The following is a 21624-nucleotide window of genomic DNA, read 5'->3' as shown; positions in this document are numbered from 1 at the left end:
AGTAAGGAAGACCCGTTCAGAGATACTGGCCGGTTTGATCAACTTGATATTGTCCTGATCTAGACTGTCTGTTTTATATCACTGCCAAATATATCTTTGCTGTTATTTTACCAAAAAAAAAAAAAGCTCACAAGGCAGTCCAAATGAGGCCTCCTGTGCCAGATAACCCTCCAAACAACTGCCGGAGGAGGCAGAAGCGTCCTCCCAAATGCTTCGCTTGGCTCTCTCTCCTCCCCACAAGGTAGCACGTTCCTTCTGCACTTTCCCTTTCTCGCTCTCCCTCATTGCGTTCACAGAGCTATGCACAGCAACATCACCAGCTGAACAATCATGGTGCACGAAAGAGACCCTGAACTCTAATTGTTTTTATCTTCTTTTTTTTTTTTTACTATATTTGACTGCCACGATAAACACGTTCAAGAGGAAAGGAGCCCAAATGGAACCCAGCGGAGAGTTTTGGGATGACAATTCCAGGGAATGAGTGGACATGAGGTTTTGCGTGGCAGATTATACAAGGCCCAGTTGAAGTTGCCACAATGACCGATGGGATGTTGCTTGGACCTGGACTTGCTCTTTTGGTTCTTCTTCACAGTGTACTAACTGTGACAGGACTGGTAAGTATGTTCCTTGTCATGTTTGACTGATGGACTTATTGATTTATAAATCATCATAAGATCATAAAATGAGCTAAACAATTCCAAATGAGCACTCTGGCTCTATTTTGGATGAAAACTGACTTTTTTCGTGGGCTCTCAAAACAAACTAAGTGGTGCCAATGTGTGAAAAATAGAAAAGAATCGAATCAGACTTTTTGGAAATTTGATTTAAACTCCAGCCTTAAGCGATGGTTGAAAATTTTATTTATTTTTTTTATATATCAAAAGACATTTGATTGTATGAATAAAACCGTGGTCGCACAATGACATATTATTGTAAGAAATACCACTCCCAACCTGAGGCCAAATGTGGAAAATGTCACAGAGACGTGTGAACTGTTTTGTTTTTTTTACAGGAAACATGGCGGGCTTTCAGCTGCAATATGAAAAAGTTACTTTCTATGTCTAATTTCTAAATTGAATTCAATTCGTGACCACACTTGTAACTCAAAACACTCGTCTCAAATTATTGAAATGAACGGGATTTGCCAATAATCTTGCTTGGGATGGACAGTAACACAAATGTAAAGATTCTCACATAAGCGAAAAATCATGGTAAAAGAAAATATTTTAGAAAATGAAAAAAATCATTTATTTCATTTGCTCACTTAAAATAAAAAAAATAAAAAATAAATAAATTTTTGCAAACATATTTCGGTAAAATAGCAGAATGCATCCTAAGATTTTTCCTCTGAGGAAAAAGTTTGCACACCCCTCATCCACACTTCCATATCGTCAACCTCTCAAAAATATTTTGCGAAGAATTACATTTTTTTTTTCCGCCTTAACCCTCTCTTCATGATGTTGGCCCCCTCTTGTAAAACCGACGCTCATCCAATAATCAGTACCTGGTTCATTTTTTTGTGTTTTCTGAAAAAAAATCAAATCGTGACAAACCGTTATTTTAAGTGGGTGACAATTTTGAAAGTCAAACCACACTTCGAAGGTTCCACTTCACTGCAATAACGCACGCTACGTGCAAAAACACAAGTTCCAGGAATCACCACATGAGACTCACTTGCCGCTATTGCCTTTCGCAATATGTCAGTATTGACTTGGGCTGAGCGTTCCCGTTCTAAAAACAATTGACACCCGGTCGACATTCCAAGTGAAAGCCAAATTCACCCACCGGCAAGTTTATTTTAATAGATCGCTTAATGAAATGCGTCTGTTGGGATTCTTGACCTTTTTCTTTCCGCACTGCAGTGACGTTGAACCGTGCTGGAATCTTTGTTTGAATCCACGATTGAGATATTTGGAGAAAAAATAAAAAATTTAATGGCGACCTCTTGCTGGTGGCATGGCATCCCGTGAAGCAACATAACCTCAAAACTTAAAAAAAAAAAAAAAAAAAATAGGAATCCTTATAGGACTTTTATACGAGAAGTCATAACCCAGCGTAGTCGTTTTTTTCCCCAACATTTTTTTGACTCTTGTTGATTTTTGCCGCTCTATCGTGAGGCGCGCACAAAGGCCGCATTTGTGTGCGGCGCCGCTCAGCTCTCCCGCCATCCGGCCCATCCGGCCCGGGCGGCGGCAAGCAAAGAGCTTGGCGGCGCATCATCACATACCGCGTCCTCTCTCAACTATTTCACAACACCTTGAGGCATCTCATCAAAATCCTCAGTAAGAGTTGACAGATTGCCTTAGTTGGTCAAAAATGGGGAATGAGCTGCAATTTCCTGTCACGCTTTGTCGATGGCGGTGGGAAAGGGACAATGTACAAATGCTGCGATAGACAGCTAACGGAATTAGCATTGATCATACTAGAAACCGCCTTTGGTCAAATCTGACAAGCAATGTCCATTTTCCCGGCGGGGCAGGTGGACTCCGACGACGTCATCACGCGTGACGAGCAGATCTTTGTGCTGATTGGCGCTCACGCCAAGTGTGAAAACAGCATCAAGTCACAAATGGCGCTCATGCAAGGTCTGTTGTTTTTTTTTTTTTTTTTTTTTTTTTAGAAATGCAAATGAGTGCATGCGTCATTTTTTTTGGGGGGGGAATGTATTTCAAAGTGAAGGAGAGCAGATGCATAATTTGCAAGCGTTATTATTGCAGCCGTGATTTATGGGAGCTCTGATATGATACAAGTGAGCGCAGGTCATATCCTGCAGGCCAACAAAGGGCAAGCGTTGCTTGATCACGATGCGATGCAAATGCAGATGAGCCGAAAGATCGCGTCAGTGGATTCATTGGAGAAATAATCGAGATGCTGCTGCTTCAGTTGAACTCATCAAATATGGAAAATAAAAAAAAAATTAAAAATTGGGGGATGTTTTATTTCAGTTTATTGTTCATATTTTATTTTTTCATTGTGAGTAATTATGTTATGTTAATTAACGTGGGGTAAAATTTGGCTGTTTTTGAATCATTTATTTTTTGGCTTTTTTGGGGGACAATTTTTTACTTTCATTTTTCATATTTTGCTTTTCAAAGTACTTTTTTAGTTGTATATAAGATTTTTTTTGTTTTTCCAAATTATTTCTGGCTGTTTTTCTGAGTTTTAACTAACTTTTAAAAAAAAAAATAATTTTCAGTTTTTGTGGAAAAAAAATATATTCTTTTAAATATTATTTTTCCAAAAAACTGCTTCCCCCCCAAAAAAAACCCTGAAAAAAATCCATAAAACCATTAAAAATCTTTCTTGAAACAAAAATACTGGATATAAAAAAAAAAAAATATTAAAAAAAAAAAAAAAGCCCAAAATCAATTACGCAGAATAAAAATGTCCCTCCCCCTCAAATGAATGTAGTCTAAAAATAGAGTGGCCTTTTTTTCTTTTTGGGCGCGGTGCAGAAGGTGACTGCATCCCCGAGTGGGACGGCATCATCTGCTGGCCGAGAAGCAACGCCGGTCACCTGGTATCAGTTGGCTGTCCCGAATACATCTACGACTTCAACCACGCAGGTACTAGCGCGCCTCCTTATCAAAGCATGACGTCGCACAACATACGAACCTAACGAACCCAAACTCAGTGCACTAGCGACCTTAAACGTTGTGTTGATGTCTCTGACTGTTTCTAGGTCGGGCCTACCGCCACTGCGATGCGTCAGGTAACTGGGAGCAGGTGTCCATCATCAACCGAACGTGGGCAAACTACAGCGAGTGTACCACCTACTTGTCAGCGAATTACAGGACTCAAGAAGAGGTGCTATCGAATAAATATTTGATATACGTGAAAAGAACGCTACTAGTAGCTACTTTTAGGATACTTGTCTAGTTGGGATGATTTTAGTGGTTTAGATCATTGGCAAATTTGGCAGGCAGGAATTTTTAGTGTTAGCCTTAGTTGCTCTGAGTCTTGTAGTGCGGTGTTCCACAGGGTTCCATTTTGAGTCCCCTGCTATTTGCTGCTCGCCTCCTAGTGCACCCGAACCGTTCTACTGTTGTGCTACATTGTCTTACGTGTTTCTCTTTGTCATGCAGAAGGTGTTTGAACGACTGCACCTCATGTACACTGTCGGCTATGCCGTCTCTCTGGCGTCTCTCCTGGTGGCCGTCTTCATCCTCTGCTACTTCAAGTAACATACAGACTTATACTAGAAACTTTTATGATCATTTTACGTTTTTTTTTTTTTTTTTTAAAGTCAAGATTTGCTGTTTCCGATGGATGTCTATGAATATTTGGTCCATCTCTCCAGACGCCTCCACTGCACCCGCAACTACATCCACGTGCACCTCTTCACATCGTTCATATGCCGAGCGGTCAGCATCTTCGTGAAGGACGCGGTGCTCTACTCGGTCTCCGGTGAGGGTGCAGAAGCAGAAGCCGAGCTCGTGGGCCAGAAGCGGCACATGGTAACATGATATACCGTATTTAGGCATAATCACATGGAGGTATCGTCTGAGTCTGAATTCAAGAATTTTTGTGCGATCGGCCCAAAAAAAAATTTTTTTTAAATCCCTAATTAACACCCTTCACCTTCTCTTTGTGTGTTTAGGCGGGCTGCAAAGTAGCCGTCACGTTTTTCCTCTACTTCCTGGCAACTAATCATTATTGGATCTTGGTGGAGGGCCTTTACCTCCACAGCCTCATCTTCATGGCCTTCCTCTCTGACAAGAATTACCTGTGGGCTCTCACCATCATCGGGTGGGGTAAGCTTACCCCGGCATGGGGCGGGAGGAGAAAGTGTCCCCTCCAGGACTCCGATTTATGGCCATCGTTGTAATCTTAGGTGTTCCGGCTTTGTTTGTGTCCATTTGGGTCAGCGTGCGGGCGTCACTGGCCGACACACAGTGAGTCGCCATCACAATGGCGGGAATTGGAGGACAATTGGCGACGGCATGTTTTTTTTTTTTTTTTTTTATAGGTGTTGGGACATCAGTGCGGGAAACCTGAAGTGGATCTATCAAGTTCCCATTCTGGCGGCCATTGTTGTAAGGAAATATCAACTCAGTGGTCACTTCATTAGGTACACCTACGCAATCAAATACTCCGACCACAATGATAAATGATCCTTTTGTCCTCCTGCAGGTGAACTTCCTTCTCTTCGTCAACATCATTCGCGTGTTGGCCTCCAAATTATGGGAGACCAAAACCGGAAAACTGGATCCTCGGCAACAGTATCGGTGAGAGAATCTCTCGTCCGGGTTCTTGTGTTGAGTTTTTATCACCTCGTCCGACATGTCGCATGTGGACCTTCCGCTCTAGGAAGCTTCTCAAGTCCACGCTGGTGCTCATGCCTTTGTTTGGTGTCCACTACATGGTCTTCATGGCTCTTCCTTACACCGAAGTCTCCGGGCTGCTGTGGCAGGTGCAGATGCACTACGAGATGTTCTTCAACTCATCGCAGGTTGGACCGAATCCAAGGGTCACGTCTCATTATGATGAGGAGGGTGATTTGTGAATTTGATTGTCAATTGTTTCTTTTCAGGGCTTTTTCGTGGCCTTCATTTACTGCTTCTGCAACGGCGAGGTAATGTTGTGGTGATTTGATGAGCAGAGGTCGGGTAGGGGGAGATAGAGTCACATGGTTTGGACCCGAGTCACATGACTTGACATTTTAAACAGGGTTGTCTAGGCTTGACTGAGCGAGATTGTGTGACTTGATTCGACTTGCTCGATTTTTGCCAAAGTGACTCGAGACTTGCCGGAAACTTGAAGGTCACGATTTGATTGCATTGCTCACTCATGTCCTGCTTGCAGGTGCAGGCGGAGGTGAAGAAGGCGTGGCTGAGAAGAAGCCTCGCGTTGGACCTCAAACAAAAAGCCCGGATAACCAGCAGCAACGGCGGAGGCAGCTGTTACTACGGCGGCATGGTGTCCCACGCCACCACCACCCACAGCGTCTGTACGTCCGCCGCCAATCACCGAGCGTTTCCCCTCGCCGGAGGGGCGGTCGGCTACGGCGGCGGCGCTGGCGCTGGCGCTGGCGCAGGGGTGGCGCTCAGACCGCCCCGCCAGGCAGCCCTCCATCCGCAAAGCAGCCTGCCCAGATACATGGCCAGCGAAGGCGAGAGCTCAGGGACGGCGACGAGGAGGCCGGGAGGCGCCGGGCTCGGCGGGGTCTTTGCAAGGCATGTGAGAGGTAGCAAAAAACACGACGAGCCGAAAGCTTCTCTGACGGAGACCCCCGGGGAAGGGGATCCAGACACGTGCTTGTCTGTGAAAGAGCTGGAGACGGTCTTGTAAATATCAATGGATTGTGTTAATATTGTTTGGTGAACTTTTTTTTCGTAATATTATGCTGGGTCAGCAGAGCCGATACAACTGCATAATCTGTTAACAACTGATACAGTGTTGCCTTTAGTTTCCTGGCTTGCGAAATTTTCAAGATTTGAGCTACCATTTGGCTGAGTAGTTCTTCAAAAAAAAAAAAAGAAGCTTCACACAGCTGATATAACAATACTCACTGGCATGTATTATTTTTCCTCTGTGGAGAGTGACGAAACAGGAAGGAAAGAGGATGTTGATGCACATCATTTGCCCTTCGCGGGCCAAATAAAATGAAGTCGTGGACCAGATTTGGCCCCCGGGCCTTGAGTTTGACACCTGTGCTTTTCACTCTAAAATGCATATTACAGACATGTTTTTTTTTTTCCAGCTGGAACAGCCAAATGACAAACTTGCTCAAGGCATCACAGTGCAATGGAAAAAGTCAAAAAGAAAATATGAAATATAAAATATAAATATGCTCAGTTTGGATCAATAGAGAGCTGTTAAATTGACTTTTTATTATCTGTCCAGTTTGGAGTGGCGAAAAACATTCTTGTATTGGGATGTAAAAGATTGTGCAGATGTAGCTCATGCTCGTATTTGCTGCATATTTGAAGCAAGTTGCTTTGTTTGTGCAAAAATACACTTTTGTCTCGCTCCAATTTTTTTATTTATTTCTGCTTTCAAATTACTGTACAATTGGCCAGTTGATTCTTGAACTTTTTATGCCGCCAAACCAGACAAAATACAGTTGCGTAAGTGTCGATCAAAAACGAGAGGCTGTGCTTGAATACAGAATAAAAAACATGTGCCGGTATGAGTCAATGAATGTTTATTGCACATGCAAATGGAATCAGATTAAAATGTAACTAGAATTGAACTGTTCTTTGTAGGGATGTCACAAAAAATTCCTTCCTAACAGTCGGTTGTGGTCAGACACGTCTAGACGGGTTGGGCGCTGCAGTGCAGCCTTGTCGTCGTTCTGTTTATTCGTCACTTCTGATAGGCCCCCTGGGGGCCCACGCAGATGCCTTTGGCTCCCTCACAAGCAAGCACGCTCACCTTCCCCTGAGCCACCTTTCCACTTTATCATCTCGCAACAGTGTCCTGAATTTCACACAAGTCACTTAGAACCTGACTCGCACAAGCAAACAGAAACCTGAACCTGCACCAGTGTTCACATGTATCTGTGGGTTCTATTTTTATAGTCACGACATTAAGTACATATTCTGTATGTACAAACTGTATATGCATAGTCTTGCACACCATGCGTTATCTGTTCCGTTTATCCTGTTATGGTCGTGGAGAGTTGACGTCAAGGAGCTGGAATTTATTAATCATGATGCATAAACTGTTTAAGACTTTAAGTTCTATTTAAGTACATTATTCAGTAAATCAAAATGTGAAAGGAAAATATTAGAGTGTTCTATAGTATTTTTCTTATTATGAATAAATGTTTCTTGGGTTATTGGGTTAAGATTATTTCAGGTAATGTTTTGAGTTACGAGCTTAATCGTGGAATGAATTAAACTCCTATTTCAAGGCACCACTGTAAATACATATATGTATTATATATTCATGATATACGGTGGTGTCTTGATATAAATAATCAACACAAATAAACATTCAAATAAAATCCTAGGAAATTGAAAAACAAATATTTAATCAAATAAAAATAACAGATACGATACTTCTGATTTGTCGTTTATTTTGTGGGGTCGAGCGGATTTAGTCGCGTCATAATGACGTCATACAGAGGGGCGGAGACACCGTGAACGAGAGGCAGAGCACAGACGTCCACCACCAGTCTGTTGGCGAGATTAAAAATCAAAACAGAGTAACGACATACGACTTGCATCTCGCGGCTCCTCCGAACATTTTCCTCCGTCCGCTCCCGCCTTGGGTGGTTCTCGTCCGGGCGTGAATGAGGCGAACCGGCGTCGGGAAGGGAGGGGTCCTTTGATAGCGGGGCAGCCGGTGCGGCCGGATGGAGCCCTGCTGTGTGGCCATGGGTGAAGTGTCCAAGAAAGCATCCACGCGGAATGTGGCAGTGGAGAGGAAGAACCTCATCACCGTGTGCAGGTCGGTGTTACTTTACGAGTCATTTGCGATAACGCGCATAATTGTGCGTGTATATACGTCACACTTGATGTTGTTGGTACTCAGTTCTGTCCTGACCTCAGATGACATCATCTTATTCGAAGTCACTACAGTGACAACTCTGTGCTGTACAGAAAAATACAACAAAAGGGGCTCGGTGTGAGTTTAGCAGTGTCATCTTGCATTTACCCTCAGCCCGCTGATGTCGTGGTTGCCATGACGACAACCTTCCCGGGGCAAGGACTGGCTGGCACCCAAGGGAATCACCATATAAGAGGCTTGAGTGCACTTTTGCACACATTTTAGTCCGTTTGGGCTGTCATCAGTCGTGTTTGTGCTTTTGTCAGACCTTTGAGTCTCCTTTTTGGAACTGTAGCATTAGCGGTCACCGACAAGATTTAATATTTTAGTTACAACTTGCCTCTGCTGACATTTTTACTGACTGATCCAACTGCATGTTTTTTGCAATCTTAGTACGCATGTCACTTGAATGTGACCTATGACATGAGGCATTTCAGTTGTGTGGTGTCGTAGTCTGAACACTGGGGGGCGCTATGTAAAAGGAGCACAGATAAGAGACAAAGAAGAAACAAGTGACGAAGGAGAACGTAGTCTGGTGGCTGACAAAGCTGTCAGGCTTTTCAAGTGGTATCGGTGCGTATTTACGAGTACTGCACTGATGTAAAGTATCATCACCAATGCAACACTTGTATTGGTTCATCTTTAGTGGCTTGTGAGGACGTACGGGATTTGTAAATTCAGCAGCTCATGTGACATGTAATACCATCCCGTAACTGCAGGGGCAATAGTGAGTAACTGAGTCACGAATTGTGCTTATTTTGATTCAAAGAGCCACCAAGTGTTTGCCTGCTGTTGACATTGTCCATTGAATGACACATTGATTCCTCCGGAACAATGGCGGGTTTCATTACTCGCCTCGTGGTGGAACGAATGCAAAAAATGCAAATGAGTGTTTCTAATATGGAGCTCAAGATGGACGTTGCACTTAGTGGTTAGTTGCCTGTAACCAATCACATATGCACGCTATTAAACAGCGCAGTGCATCATCAATTTGGTTGCGTCACTTGCGAGTCATCTAATTGATCTATCCAGTAAAATGTGACTGGGCGTCTTCTGAATGCTCGCCACAAACATTTTCCTTTAAGGGTGACATCAGTTCAGTTTGGGTGGGGCGACATGAGTCCGCAATAAATGGATGAAAATCTATGACTTAATTAGATTGCGATGAGACTGTTCTGATCACATTAGATAAAGATGAAAATGCTTCAGTGTTTCGACAACTGCTATGAATGTACGATCTAAGATTGGTTTTTAGGGGGTTTTTTTTGTGTTTGTTTTCATTCCTCCCCACAGATTTTCAGTGAAGACCCTCTTGGAGAAATACACGGCCGAGCCCATTGATGACTCATCGGAGGAGTTCATCAACTTTGCGGCCATCCTCGAGCACATTCTCAGCCATCGTTTTAAAGGTAGCCCATGTTGATTTCTGGCTCCGTTTAATCTCAAAAGTGCCACAACAACATTGGAAAATTGGAATGAACATGGATAGAAAGGATTGAATTGCCTTTTTGATCAGGCACACGCTTGCTAAAAGGCGCTTAGTAAATTACCCCCACCGCTGATATAAACGTCAGTGCTTTTCAATGAGAGTAAAACATTCAAACCTTAAAAAAAAAAATCTTTCAGGCTCTGGTAGCTGGTTCGATGGCCGGAGGAGTTTCTGGGACTTCATTCGACTGGCTTGTGCCAAACTGCCAAACAGCTGCATTGGCAGCATCGAGAGCATGGACAACATCAGCCCCTCACGAGCCAAAGTAAGTCCGAGGATGATCTCAATTTTTTTTTTTTTTTTTTTCAAAAGAAGGCTTCACTTCACACATTCAGATACTCTGGATTCACCTTTTCAAAACTTTGGTTGATCCCTTTAGGGCCGAGCCTGGATGAGAGTGGCCCTGATGGAGAAGAGGCTGTCAGAATATATAACGACTGCTCTTAGGGATGCTAGGACGACAAGGTGAGAGGTTGATTTTTAATTTTTTTTTTTTAAATGGATGGATAATGACATTTCAAGCTGCTGCTTTTTTGCGTCTCCCTGCAGACGTTTCTACGCAGAGGGAGCCATCATGCTAAGAGAAGAAGCCTCCGTGCTTACCGGGATGCTCATAGGCCTGGGAGCCATCGACTTTAGGTGACCAGCTACTTTGAGTGCCAAACGTGGTGCTACCTTATCTTACCTGCGTCTTGTCTCCTTCCACAGTTTTTGTCTTAAAGGGGAAGCCTTGGATGGAAAATCCTCCGCCGTTGTTGACTACACGCCATATTTGAAATTCACGCAAAGGTACTGATTGTTTTGAAATCATTTTCAGGAAATTGTTTTAGTTGGATCCTACAGACTGAAACCGACTTCGAGGAATAGCAACACTCAATTTTGAATCCCCCATTACAGGGATATTGAACTATAATTATAATTTCATTTATACCTGTGGCTAGAAAGCAAAGCGTGGAGAGTCTCTGTCACTGAAAAACACGGGTGCAGTCAGCGATTGGGGCGATCTGTCGTTAACAACAGCCTCATAAAAATATCCACACTCTTGCCTGTTCCTCTTGACCATCGCGCCGCAACAATATAAAACCCGGTTCTTCTGAGAACGCTACGTCCAAATACCCGCCTCTTTCTACTCCAGCTACGACTACGTGAGTGACGACGACGACCGGCGGAGCGTCGATAGCTGCACGAGTGACGACAGCATCCCCGAGCATCCTTACGTGCCTCTGGTGACGGATGAGGAGAGCTGGAGCACAAAGTGCCGCAAGATGGAGCAGAGGTTCAAGATCGTTCATGCGCAGAAGGTCTGGCATCATTTTTAAAAAAAATGTTTTGTGATTCCAGCACAAATTCACGGAAATGTACAACGGCACGGCCCAAAATGTGTTGAACATGACAGAGGGGTGGAAATTGAGTTGGCGTGGGTGTGCGTTGTCAGGGTTACTTGGAGGAGCTGGTGCGGCTGCGGGAGTCCCAGCTGAAGAACACCGAGACGGAGAACAAGAAGCTAAAGGCCCGTTTGGATGAGCTGCACGACCAGAGTCAGCAGGAGAAGAAAGAGCTGGAGACTGTCGTCCTAGAACTTCAGGAGCAACTGTGAGTGTCGTGAAACTGGTAAAACGATTTAAAGCGGTTTGCAATTTTTTTTTTTTTTTCATTTTTCAACCCCCCCCCCCCCCAAATCGATATGTCGTCTCATTGTTCCCACTTTTAATTTATAGAGCAAGTTTGATTCCGTGTGACTCCGCCCACTTGGCCAAGGACCTGACCATCCCACTGGTGAACCAATGGCCTCTGCTCGAGCCGTACGACAGCCACGACCACGTCAAGCTATTCCGCAGGTTTGATTGATGATAAAAATTCAAATGAAGAAATATTTTGCTTTGTGTATGAGCCTGGTGGTGAAATGGTCACTGCTCAAGACTATCCAGTCGCTTTTTAGGACTTTTTTTTTTTTTATCTTCAGGAGGAGTTTCCCCAGCACAGAGCTGCTGTCTGTGGAGATTAGCTTGGATTCGGACCCTCTAAGGCTGGAGGGGAAGCAGAACGGAGGCGCTTGGTGCACAGGTGAACAATCCTACTGTTCTCCTTTAAAAAAAAATAAAAGAAGTAAATAAAAGCTTAAAATATCATCCTTGCATCCAGAAAAGGACTACACCCCTTCCCTGATGGGACTTTGTGGTTCCTTGGGCTCCTTTCCAAGCTGCAAGTCTCTATCAAGCCTCAAGTCCAGCGAGTGTCTGGTCCACATAAGCACAGAAAACAGTCCTGCCCTCTCTCCCAGCTAGGGGGCGCCAAAGACAACACTACCGTCCGCTTTCCAGACACCAAAAGACAATTCAGTGCGACAGAAAACAAATTGTGACCAATTTCCGCCCCCCTTTTCACTTATGCTATTTTTACGTGTTTGTGAGAGAGTAGCAAGACTTCCCAAGTAAAAAAAAAAAAAAAAAAAAGTGCTGCTGTACTGCCCGGCGCCTTTCTTATTTGTCAACCAGGCACGGTTGTCATCTACTTTTCTCTGTCTCATCAGTCAATTTTATCTTTTTTTTTCCTGACTTTTGCATACTAGTAGCAGATGAGCTGGTAACACCGAGAGAAACATTGTTTGCTCTATACGTGGATTCAGAGATTTATTTCAAGATTCATTACGCATATTTAATGACGGCTGCTTAAAAAGGTGTAAAGACTGAGAACTATGTTGAAGTCTTTTGTGAAGGTATCACGTTAAAACAGTTTTTCACCATTTCAGGTTGCTTTGTGGGCATGGCTAAAACCGTGCCACATGACCCCATTATTTAAGAATTAGAGCGCCTTTGTTAGCATCAGCCGTTACCTAGCTAGCGTTATTTACGCGACAAAGAGTTCCAATTTTGCAGTCATCTGTGGTGTGTCAAAACTGCAGCGATGTCAAACACAAAGATAACGATGCTTCCTTGTGAGTTTAGGTGTTGCCGAATCAAAGGTTAGCTTTTCGGATACGACATTTTAGCATCAGGCTAATGAGGTTTGCTATGAAACGCAAAATGCACCATGACTATGCAGAATGAAAGTTTTCATTGTATTTTCCCCACAAACCGAGCGTGAGCAGGAAACAAGCGACTGTCCAAACTGTATTTGTGTGGCCCTCATTATTTATTTTTTTGCTTTATTTAGATGATTCATTTGTTTCATGACATAGCCACTTGGCATCAGGTAGATTCTTGTAATATTTTCCAGTGAAAGCTACGTGGTACATTGTGTAATTTAAATGCAATAAACCTGCTTTTTTTTTTTCTTCTTCTGCTGGCTGCAAAATAATGAGCTGCTGGACACACTGTGAAGGGTTTTCCACCTACTGAGATAAAACATCGGTTTTGGTGTGCCAGATAGACAATTGTGTTATCGAGCGCAGTCCCATCTGCATCGGTGCACATTTACAGTTCAGTTTAAGGGGGAGGCGACTTGGAGTTGCTGAAAGGAGGGCACGGCGTGTTATCGGCGCCTCCTTTCACAGTCCCCTCCATTGACACTCCCTTTTTTGCACAGAGTCGGGACATTTATCTGCCACAATGCATGCTGCAGATCACACACGAGCTTACACAGGCGCACACACCACAAACCAGTCCACCCAGATGGTGTTCACACATGCAGCTCGTAGGCCTTCAAATCAGGGGTGGGGATGCTTGTAACTATCAGGGGCCAGTTTGGTTTCTTTAAAATCCTCCTTGTGCCGTTTCATATATTTGAAAAAAATAGTTCAGCGTGTATTTTCATGCAAGCATTTGTAGGGTTGAGTGCACTGGACATCCATCTATTTTCAATTGTGCCTGTTCTCATTAGGATCATGTGTGAGCTGGCGTCAGCCATTTTGGGGCATGAGTCGTAGCAACAAATTGGTGCATGGTGTGAAACTTTTTTTTAATTTTTTTTTTTTATCAGAGGCCACATCGTGGTTGGAGTTCCCCTCAGACGGCTGTAAAAATCATGTCAACATAAACATACTTGTCGAGTTTATGCTCAGGTTTGATGAGATTCCGATTTGGTGCGAGGGGAATGGTTATCTCTACAAATGGGAGATTTTCTACAAAAATGTGATGCCTGTTCAATACAAATAATTTTGCCCATGTTTCACTATAGCCTACAAGCGGTTCGTGTATTCTATATTGAATCAAACTCATTGATAAAAAAACAAATAAATAAAAACAGTAGTGCACATTGGCTTTCCGAACACCCTGTACCACTAAAAGGTCCCTCATTAATGACACGTATTTAAAGTGTTGAAAGTGATCCTTTAACGTGTTAAACGACGATGTTGCGTTTATATTACGTTCCAATGTAGCAACAAGTGATATGAAACAAAGAGGGCGTAGACAATTTGCTTCATCACGCGTCCGTCGATAGATTTGTGCCAAAGCATCCAATAGGAAGGCAGCTCTAAGTTCCCTTGACCAATCAGAAGTAAGAACGACCACTAAGTCCCGCCCCGTCCATAATTAAACCCACACCAGCGTGGCGGAGGTGTTTGGAGTCTGCGGGCTGAGCGAGCAGATTGAACCTTGGGAGCCAGCTCGCAACTTTCTGGGCCACCACAACCCGCACAAAAAAAAAAAATACAAATTCTTTTAAAATTTGACTTGAAAACACAATCGGCGCTGTGTTGAAGTCTCTCTCTTTTTTTGTTTTTTCCTCCCTCGTGGAAGGTGTCCGCTTCCTTGTTCGCCAGCGAGCTCAAAACATCTCCACATCCTCACAAAGAAACTTTGCTTGCTAGGCAGCTAACTCGCCAGATCGCCACAAGAAAAGTGGCCCGAAGCTCATGACGATCCACGAATAAGCACTCGGCGTCGGAGGAAACTCTTCACCCACCCGCGGGGATGTCTACTCGCTGACTCGGGCTTGAATTTGCCTCGTTTAAGAAGCGAACAATCGAGGGCATAAGCTGCGGTAGAGTTTCCCAAAGAGCAACAACCCCCCACTCCATCACATTCGTCCACATCCGACGCTGGTCCACCAACGGCTGCTGCAGCCATGTCAGGCCGGAGTGGAGCGACTCTGGGCCCGCAGCCCCTCAAGGCGACCGTCCCCTATCAGCTGGCCAGCAAGCACCGAGCCAAAGGCAGGGATGGAAAGTCAGGTATGAGCCTCCTCACCTGTCACTCGCCATTGGAGGCAGCAAGACCAGCTAATGGGCAAAAGTTGCAAAAGTACTCAGAGTCTGTATATAAGTAGGAGTACCCGTTACTATTAAAAAAGAAGGTCTGGTAAATGTGAAGTACTGAGTTGAGTACTGATGCTTGTTTTATAGGTACCGATTCTGGTACACACACTCAGTACTAAAGTAGATTTGTATTAAATGATTGGTTAAAGTACTGATTCAAGTAGTCAACACTGGGCATGTATGATAATTCAAAATGGATACCTGAGTAAAAAAAAATATATATAGAAGTACTAATATATCTAATAAGACGCTACTAATATAGTTAACATGCTGTGATTGGTGTTCATTAGAAGCTCACAAAAATATTAAATAAATCCCAAACTGCAAAAGTAGTCCACAATCAACAATACAACGTTTTAATGTCACAAATGGATTTGTAAGATAGATTTTAGGATGTGATAAGTTACTAAATGGATTTATAAACAAATCAAAAGTTTTTGATATGTTAAACAACAACATTTGAATGTTGGACTTCTCCTTGAAGCCGTCGTGTACAGTACGATGTTCATTTACGCCAACTTATATTCTGACGACAGCTGGAAAGGCTAAAGCGCAGCAACTGAGCCCCGGCATGAGGCGGACCATGTCTCTGGACGCCATCATCGGCCCGTACCTGCAGGGCCACTGGCCCAAAGAACCCGAGGGCAGCTTGTGTCGAAAGGACAAATCCACTCAGGTCAGATGATTGAGAAATCTTCTTGAATTCAAGCGAGGGTTGTAACTTTTGCAATTAAACGGCAAAATGGATTTTGGCGTTTTCCAGCTGTGCTGCGGCATCCGTTTTTATTGTTTCTTTGTTCATCTATCTATGCCAGCGACACTTAATGAACGTCTGATGAACCCGTGTAGCCACCTCTTGCCTTTCACGCTTTGTGTTGTACTCAACACACCCACATTTCACATTGAGTGAGAAAATTTGTGAGCCGTTTGAGAAGCTATCTTCTTTATTTTTGTTTGCTTGGTGCAATTGAACCCATTTCCTTTTTACTTTCTTTTGGGTGTTATTTATTTTTTTGTAATGTGGCACAAATAATTTTTGGGGGATGTAATAACATGTATCGTTATTTTCTTATTTATTTTATTTAGTTATTATTTTCTTTCCATATTCGCTGATCAATAGCGACGTTCTACCATCTATACTTTTTGCGCCGATTCTCGTTTTTCGACCGTTAAATATGTGCCTTGGCTCAACACCGTTTTGGGGAAACGGCGTCCTAGAAGGCAGGATGGACTTGCTTGTCGCCGGCATAGCTGCGAGAACCACAGTCGTGAACAAGCGTCGGCTGCACCCATCCTCTCCGCACGCTCGCTTCCTTTCCGTGCGTACGCTGCGATAGGACGACAGTCTTGGCGACCGACTTGCTCCAATGTCAAATTGAGAACATAATGCCGAGTGACTCAATTCGGTCCAGGCCCAACGCATCACTTTGGTCTACATTCTTAACTGCCTAAAAACGTGCAAAGGTAATCACTTTATAATGAAACTGAAAATGAAGTCAAACGACTCACCCTTTGAAGACATCCTGACAAACTTGTCATCGACTGGCAACAGGAAGGCCAACTATCGGTATTTTGTACAGATTTTTGGAATAATTAGGTTGTCTAATATATAATTAGTGTAGTAGTGTTAGAGATTGCTTGGTAAAATTAATGTCAGCAGCATATTATATAATTTTTTTTAAATAAGTTGTGTTGCTGTGTCCTGAGCAGCCACACTTTTTTTTTTTTATGCCGCATATAGTTCCATTTCTGGTTCATTGTTTATCATTCCGTTGTTCCTCTTTGTCGTGACTTATGCGTATTGTGGTGGAATAAAAAAAAAAAAATCAAAATGGATTTCACTTCTGTGAAATTCAGGTTTGTAATGACTAACAGATCCCCGTAGATGGCGACATTGCGTCACGTCAGGTTTTGAGCTCGGCAGAGGTTTTGAGTTGATGATAAAGATTAGGTTAAAAAATTTTGACCTGCCGCGTTTATTTTGAGCGAGAGAAACGCCAACACGGACATCGGAAAAGTTGTGGCACCTCAGACTCAAACCGATGATTGGACGCCGTGTGAAGAAGAAAAAAAAAAGCCACGCATCGCTCGCGGCGCTTTTCTTAGTTGTCATCTGTAAATAGATGAATATTTTGCCATCAAAAGCCCTTTCTTCGTCTTGTTTTTCTTGTTTCATTCACAACAGCAAAAAAATATTAGTGTCAAGGTCACTTTTTTTTTTTTTTTTTACAAAAAGCTTTATTTTTATTTCCTCGGCAGATTTAATATAAAAAAAAATCGCATATAAAAACATCTCGTTGGCTTGCGTGCCTCATAAAGTGAGCTCATTTAACGTATATATTTTTTCTTCTTGTTCAAAGACTCCCAACTGGTCGGACAAAACGCAGAGCAGGAGGGACGACATGGTGGAGGACGGCGGCGGCGTCAACCACAAACGCTCGGCATCCTGGGGCAGCACGGAGCATCTCCAGGAAGTGAGCGTCTGCTTCAATACGTTTGTCATTTAACGTGTCGCGGCAAATGGCTTTGAGTCCAAATGACTCCCGATTTCAACAGCAACCAAATGGAAGTCGGGTCGCCACCCGTTGTTTGATCTCAACGGAACGAAACGATGCGCCGTATGACTGACTGATGGCAACCTTTTTCCGTTGCAGATCAGCAAACTAAAACAACAGCTGCAGCAGCACAGCAAACCTGGCGTCTCAGGGGGGCACGAGCGAGAACGCCAGCGTGGCTCCACTCTCGGGAGCTGTAACCTGGGAGCCGCTCAGGTGCTTCTTCACCCCGCCGTCGATGTTCATCTCATTTTTTTTTTTTCCTCACAAGCACAGAGGGCCGATCTGACGGAGCCGAGGCAGTAGTTTATTTATTTATTTATTTTTTAATAAAAATCGAGGATTTAATAGCTAAAATGGTTGCTTGGGCAAACATTTTGATTGGTGGGCCACAATTGGTTCTAAAATTTGACAGAGGGGTCGGACCAGGTGCAGATGGATGGAGTGTCTTGGTAACCTCACCTCATCGGAGAAAAAAAACAAACATTTTATTTTAAATGAAAATGAACTGGCATGACAACAAAATATCTGTTTGACAACCGCAGTATTTAGAAAATAAAACATTAACTTGGTTTATTCTTTTTTTTTTTTTTTTTTTTTCCAAATTTGCCGGGCCGGATTAAAACATTTAACGGGCCACAGGGTAAATATGCAAAGTTGCATCATGCGCGGAGGTCCTCAGGCCATCTTGACTTTACTTGGTCACATCGCAGGAAATGAAAGAACTCAAAACATTGAAGCAACAGGAAGGACACAACATCACACCGCTTCTGCATTTCAGCACAGCTGGTGCATGCTTTTTTTTTTTTTGTCTTTCATTTTTCAGCATTGCTCATTTCAGCAACACAAATCACCGTCTGTGCCTCGAGCCGCTTTTGCGGTCGCGCGGGTTTTGAGAATTTTCTTGCCGCTTCATGAAATTCCTGCGATCTCTCAGCGCGCGTTGCAGCCGTGCTCTGGAATTTGCTTCCCAGCCGCTCCCCCCTTTGCATGAAAGGCACACACACAACCGAGAGGTTCATAAGGACCGGCCATGGCGATACGGCAGCCTTAAACGGCGTCTGTTTAGAAGAATTCCGTCCAAATGAGACCACGTTTGTGTGTTCAGACGCAGCCCATTCCCATCCCGCTGGCTCCCCTGTCCACGCTGGTGCCTCGGCTGCGCTGCAGCGTGGAAGGCCTCAACCAAGAGTTGGAGGGCATGTTCGTCTGTCAGCCGGGACATCGGCAGCATCAGGTGAGGCAAAATTGCACATTTTAATGTCAATTTCCATTAAATTTATGAAGCCAAAGCATATATTTGACATTTGAAGAATCTCATGGCACAACAAACCAAAATGTAACTAAAAGTGTATGGCGATCGCAGCATTGTGAATATAAACAGGTGGATACATATTAATTGTGTCTACTGCCATCTAGTGGAAGAGAATTTAGTTGTTCTGCCGGTCAATATGTGTCGCTGGCATAGATGGATGAAAAAAGGATGCATCATCCTAGCTTAAGATTTATTTATTTATATTTATATCACAGAGCACTAAATATAAATAAATATTTATATAATAAATATATATAAAATAAGTTGAGGCAAATTCTGAGAAATATACTGTCTGTTTAATTTCTCATTTACTGCCATTGACGGCTAAAGATGTCAAAGATTCTTTTTTTTTTTTTTTTTAACTCGACTGGTAGTGAATGAGTTAAATTCCTGAAAACCCAATTGGCTCAATAGGCAGCGAATACATTAATGGCATTCTTGTAGGATGAAATGTGGACATTTTTTGGCAGACATAGATGCCAATGCACAAGTCACCCCCCCCCCCAAATAAGGGAAGTAAGCATTATGGTCACTTTGAAAACGGCTTCTGTGTGAGACACCGAGACTTTGTCTGCGGTCATGTGACTGGCTGGCTCCCTTTGCTTTGTCAAATGGCGTCAAATACAAGTGGTGACGTTGCATTGGTGTCACCGTCCAGCTAATGAAAAATGCTTTGCAGCTTCTGGAGGTTCCCGACGGCCATCGCGCTCCTTTCCCGCCGCAGAGCTGCAGCAGTGGATCTCAAAGCGACCCGGCTTCCGTCACGCCTCCCTCGCCCTCTTCCGCTTCATCCTCGCCGGGCTCCACTTCCACTTCCGAAGACGCCCCACGAGACGTGCACAAAGGTGGTTTAAGCGGCCAACTCGCGAACTCGTTTCACGACATGGTTCTTTCTTAACTGTCCTCTTCGCCACAGGCTTGGATCTCCTATCTCCGGTGTCGTCGCTGAGCGAGGCCGACGCCTTGCTGTCTCTGCTGAACTCGTCTTCCCCCGGACCCAACAAGAGCTGCTGCTTCCAGAGGGAACCTCCAGAGGGTTGCGAAAAAGTCCGAGTCTGGGAGGAGACGAGGTGCGCTCTTGTTTACTCGTGTTGTCCTTGGGGCTAACTAGTACCTGCTGGCACTAAAATAGATCATTTTTTTCCTCTTAATTAAAAATGCATTCCAAGCCACGCAATGAATCAAACTCCTGAGTCAACTTAATCCCCCACCCTTCTTCCTTACAGCACTTCAAACCAGCAAAAGCCAGTGCCTGTCTCTTCTTGTCCAGACCCCAACAAGGTAAATTTTACCCCCCATGGGGGATCCGCCTTCTGCCCCGTCAGCCTCCTGAACCCGCTGCTGCCCTCTATGGACATGCTTTTCTGCAGCTTGTCCGTCGCGGGTCCGGTAGCGACACGAAACCCCCTCGACGCTTCCGCCGCCTCCTCAGGCAAAGGCTGCGTCTGCGCCGACGCCGTCTAATCAAAGCTCACTTTTTTTTTTGCCTTATAGTCGTTGCTGTTGCTTTATTTTAGGAAAGCTTCTTGTTTATTATTGATAAAAAAATCATTCTATGGAAAGTAATCAATCCAAAGAGGAGCTACTTGTTTTGTTTTGTTTTTTTTGTTTTTCTGAAATAGTGTGTGATCCAAAGATTTGCTTTTGGCCGAGCACCAGTGTGAGAGGTGGGATTGTCTTCTTGAAGACATGTTGCTGCTTGACTGACACACACACACACACACACTCCCTTTTTTCCAAGTCCACAAAAGGTTATTAATCGCTGTTGACCTCGCGCCGCTGGCGTACAAAGCATGACAAATCATTTGGATTCTTTTCATTCACACTTTGATGATTGCTGGCTGAAAGGAAACTTGGAAACTTCAGCGTACACATTCCTGCTTTAAACAGTTTGTGCATTTGGGAGTGAGGGGGGGAAACGTGTTCATATGTTGATGAGTTGGAAAAAGAAACAAAAAAAAAAAAGTTTGTCTTAACGGTGTGTTCCTAGATGTAGTTGACTACCTAACCAGTTTTAGTGGTGTAGAATTGTCATTTCCCTCGTTTCAAGGTGGTGTAGTTGTATTTTCTGGTAGACACATTTGCACAATCTAAACTGCTACTTTTGCAAATTATTTTTTTACGTTCACTTTTGTACTTTTGTAAAGTAGTTTTGACTTCATTTTTTCACATAACCTGCAAAATAAGCTAAAAAATACAAAACATAAAAAAAAAGAATCCTGTTACTTATTTAGTTGTCTGTATAATCAAGACAGGTGTTATGAGAGATATTGTATCAGGTAGTGTTTTTTTTTTTTTTTAAATATGCACTTCCAGGAAAGGGTTTTACACGGAGATGCCATTATTTCCGTACATTTAGTCTGGTTTTGTGTATGTGCATGAAGATGGAACATAAGTCAGATCTTTTCTAGTTTTAGCATCCAGTTCAACTGTGTATCAGCTGCAATGCCCCCCCCCCTGAAATAGGGATCACTTTCGATGCGGTGTGTATGTGTGTGGATGCTAGGGGGGGGGGGGGAATTCTGTCATCTCAGGTACTCTGTTCTGTCCATATGAATTACACCATTGATGA

The 21624-nt window shown here is 43.6% G+C and overlaps 3 protein-coding genes across 7 annotated transcripts; all 3 read left to right on the top strand.

The window, feature by feature from the left end:
- Window positions 1-154: 154 nt before the first annotated feature.
- On the top strand, window positions 155-7132 carry pth3r (parathyroid hormone 3 receptor). 5 transcript variants are annotated; one of them, XM_088284338.1, is made up of 14 exons: window positions 155-241; window positions 422-614; window positions 2480-2585; window positions 3456-3566; window positions 3683-3807; window positions 4086-4180; window positions 4301-4457; window positions 4601-4754; window positions 4835-4895; window positions 4970-5036; window positions 5134-5228; window positions 5311-5452; window positions 5534-5575; window positions 5806-7132. In XM_088284338.1, the coding sequence occupies exons 2-14, from the start codon at window positions 537-539 to the stop codon at window positions 6289-6291; spliced, it is 1719 nt and encodes a 572-aa protein (XP_088140464.1). In that variant the 5' UTR covers window positions 155-241; window positions 422-536; the 3' UTR covers window positions 6292-7132. The 5 variants fall into 5 exon arrangements, with proteins under 5 accessions (XP_088140464.1, XP_088140465.1, XP_088140466.1 ...); XM_088284339.1 differs by having other exon boundaries at window positions 158-241; window positions 429-614; XM_088284340.1 differs by lacking the exon at window positions 155-241 and having other exon boundaries at window positions 258-614; window positions 4089-4180.
- A 933-nt stretch (window positions 7133-8065) lies between these two features.
- rundc3ab (RUN domain containing 3Ab) lies at window positions 8066-13098 on the top strand. Its single transcript, XM_088284326.1, has 11 exons — window positions 8066-8397; window positions 9790-9905; window positions 10123-10250; window positions 10365-10450; window positions 10535-10624; window positions 10694-10774; window positions 11121-11286; window positions 11421-11578; window positions 11704-11823; window positions 11949-12049; window positions 12128-13098. The coding sequence occupies exons 1-11, from the start codon at window positions 8303-8305 to the stop codon at window positions 12268-12270; spliced, it is 1284 nt and encodes a 427-aa protein (XP_088140452.1). The 5' UTR covers window positions 8066-8302; the 3' UTR covers window positions 12271-13098.
- Window positions 13099-14483: 1385 nt separating this feature from the next.
- On the top strand, window positions 14484-21269 carry LOC148317659 (protein FAM117A-like). Its single transcript, XM_088285040.1, has 8 exons — window positions 14484-15098; window positions 15719-15858; window positions 17543-17656; window positions 17837-17953; window positions 18846-18974; window positions 19732-19897; window positions 19969-20122; window positions 20279-21269. Exons 1-8 carry the CDS (start codon window positions 14993-14995, stop codon window positions 20514-20516), a joined length of 1164 nt encoding a protein of 387 aa, XP_088141166.1. The 5' UTR covers window positions 14484-14992; the 3' UTR covers window positions 20517-21269.
- The last annotated feature ends 355 nt before the right edge of the window (window positions 21270-21624 follow it).

Source organism: Idiotropiscis lumnitzeri, chromosome 20 (assembly GCF_059441095.1).
Source record: "Idiotropiscis lumnitzeri isolate Australia: NSW breed Sydney's pygmy pipehorse chromosome 20, RoL_Ilum_1.0, whole genome shotgun sequence".
Classification (NCBI taxonomy): domain Eukaryota; kingdom Metazoa; phylum Chordata; class Actinopteri; order Syngnathiformes; family Syngnathidae; genus Idiotropiscis; species Idiotropiscis lumnitzeri.
This window is presented reverse-complemented; position numbering and strand designations above follow the sequence as displayed.

Excerpts from the sequence above, each read along its gene's own strand:
- pth3r (XM_088284338.1), top strand. The coding sequence starts at position 537 with ATGACCGATGGGATGTTGCTTGGACCTGGACTTGCTCTTTTGGTTCTT. Across the intron at positions 3,808-4,085 it reads ATTACAGGACTCAAGAAGAG|AAGGTGTTTGAACGACTGCA; the intron begins GTGCTATCGAAT and ends TTTGTCATGCAG. Across the intron at positions 5,576-5,805 it reads ACTGCTTCTGCAACGGCGAG|GTGCAGGCGGAGGTGAAGAA; the intron begins GTAATGTTGTGG and ends TCCTGCTTGCAG.
- rundc3ab (XM_088284326.1), top strand. The coding sequence starts at position 8,303 with ATGGAGCCCTGCTGTGTGGCCATGGGTGAAGTGTCCAAGAAAGCATCC. Across the intron at positions 10,251-10,364 it reads TCAGCCCCTCACGAGCCAAA|GGCCGAGCCTGGATGAGAGT; the intron begins GTAAGTCCGAGG and ends TGATCCCTTTAG. Across the intron at positions 10,451-10,534 it reads AGGGATGCTAGGACGACAAG|ACGTTTCTACGCAGAGGGAG; the intron begins GTGAGAGGTTGA and ends GTCTCCCTGCAG.
- LOC148317659 (XM_088285040.1), top strand. The coding sequence starts at position 14,993 with ATGTCAGGCCGGAGTGGAGCGACTCTGGGCCCGCAGCCCCTCAAGGCG. Across the intron at positions 17,657-17,836 it reads GCACGGAGCATCTCCAGGAA|ATCAGCAAACTAAAACAACA; the intron begins GTGAGCGTCTGC and ends TTTCCGTTGCAG. Across the intron at positions 17,954-18,845 it reads GTAACCTGGGAGCCGCTCAG|ACGCAGCCCATTCCCATCCC; the intron begins GTGCTTCTTCAC and ends TTGTGTGTTCAG.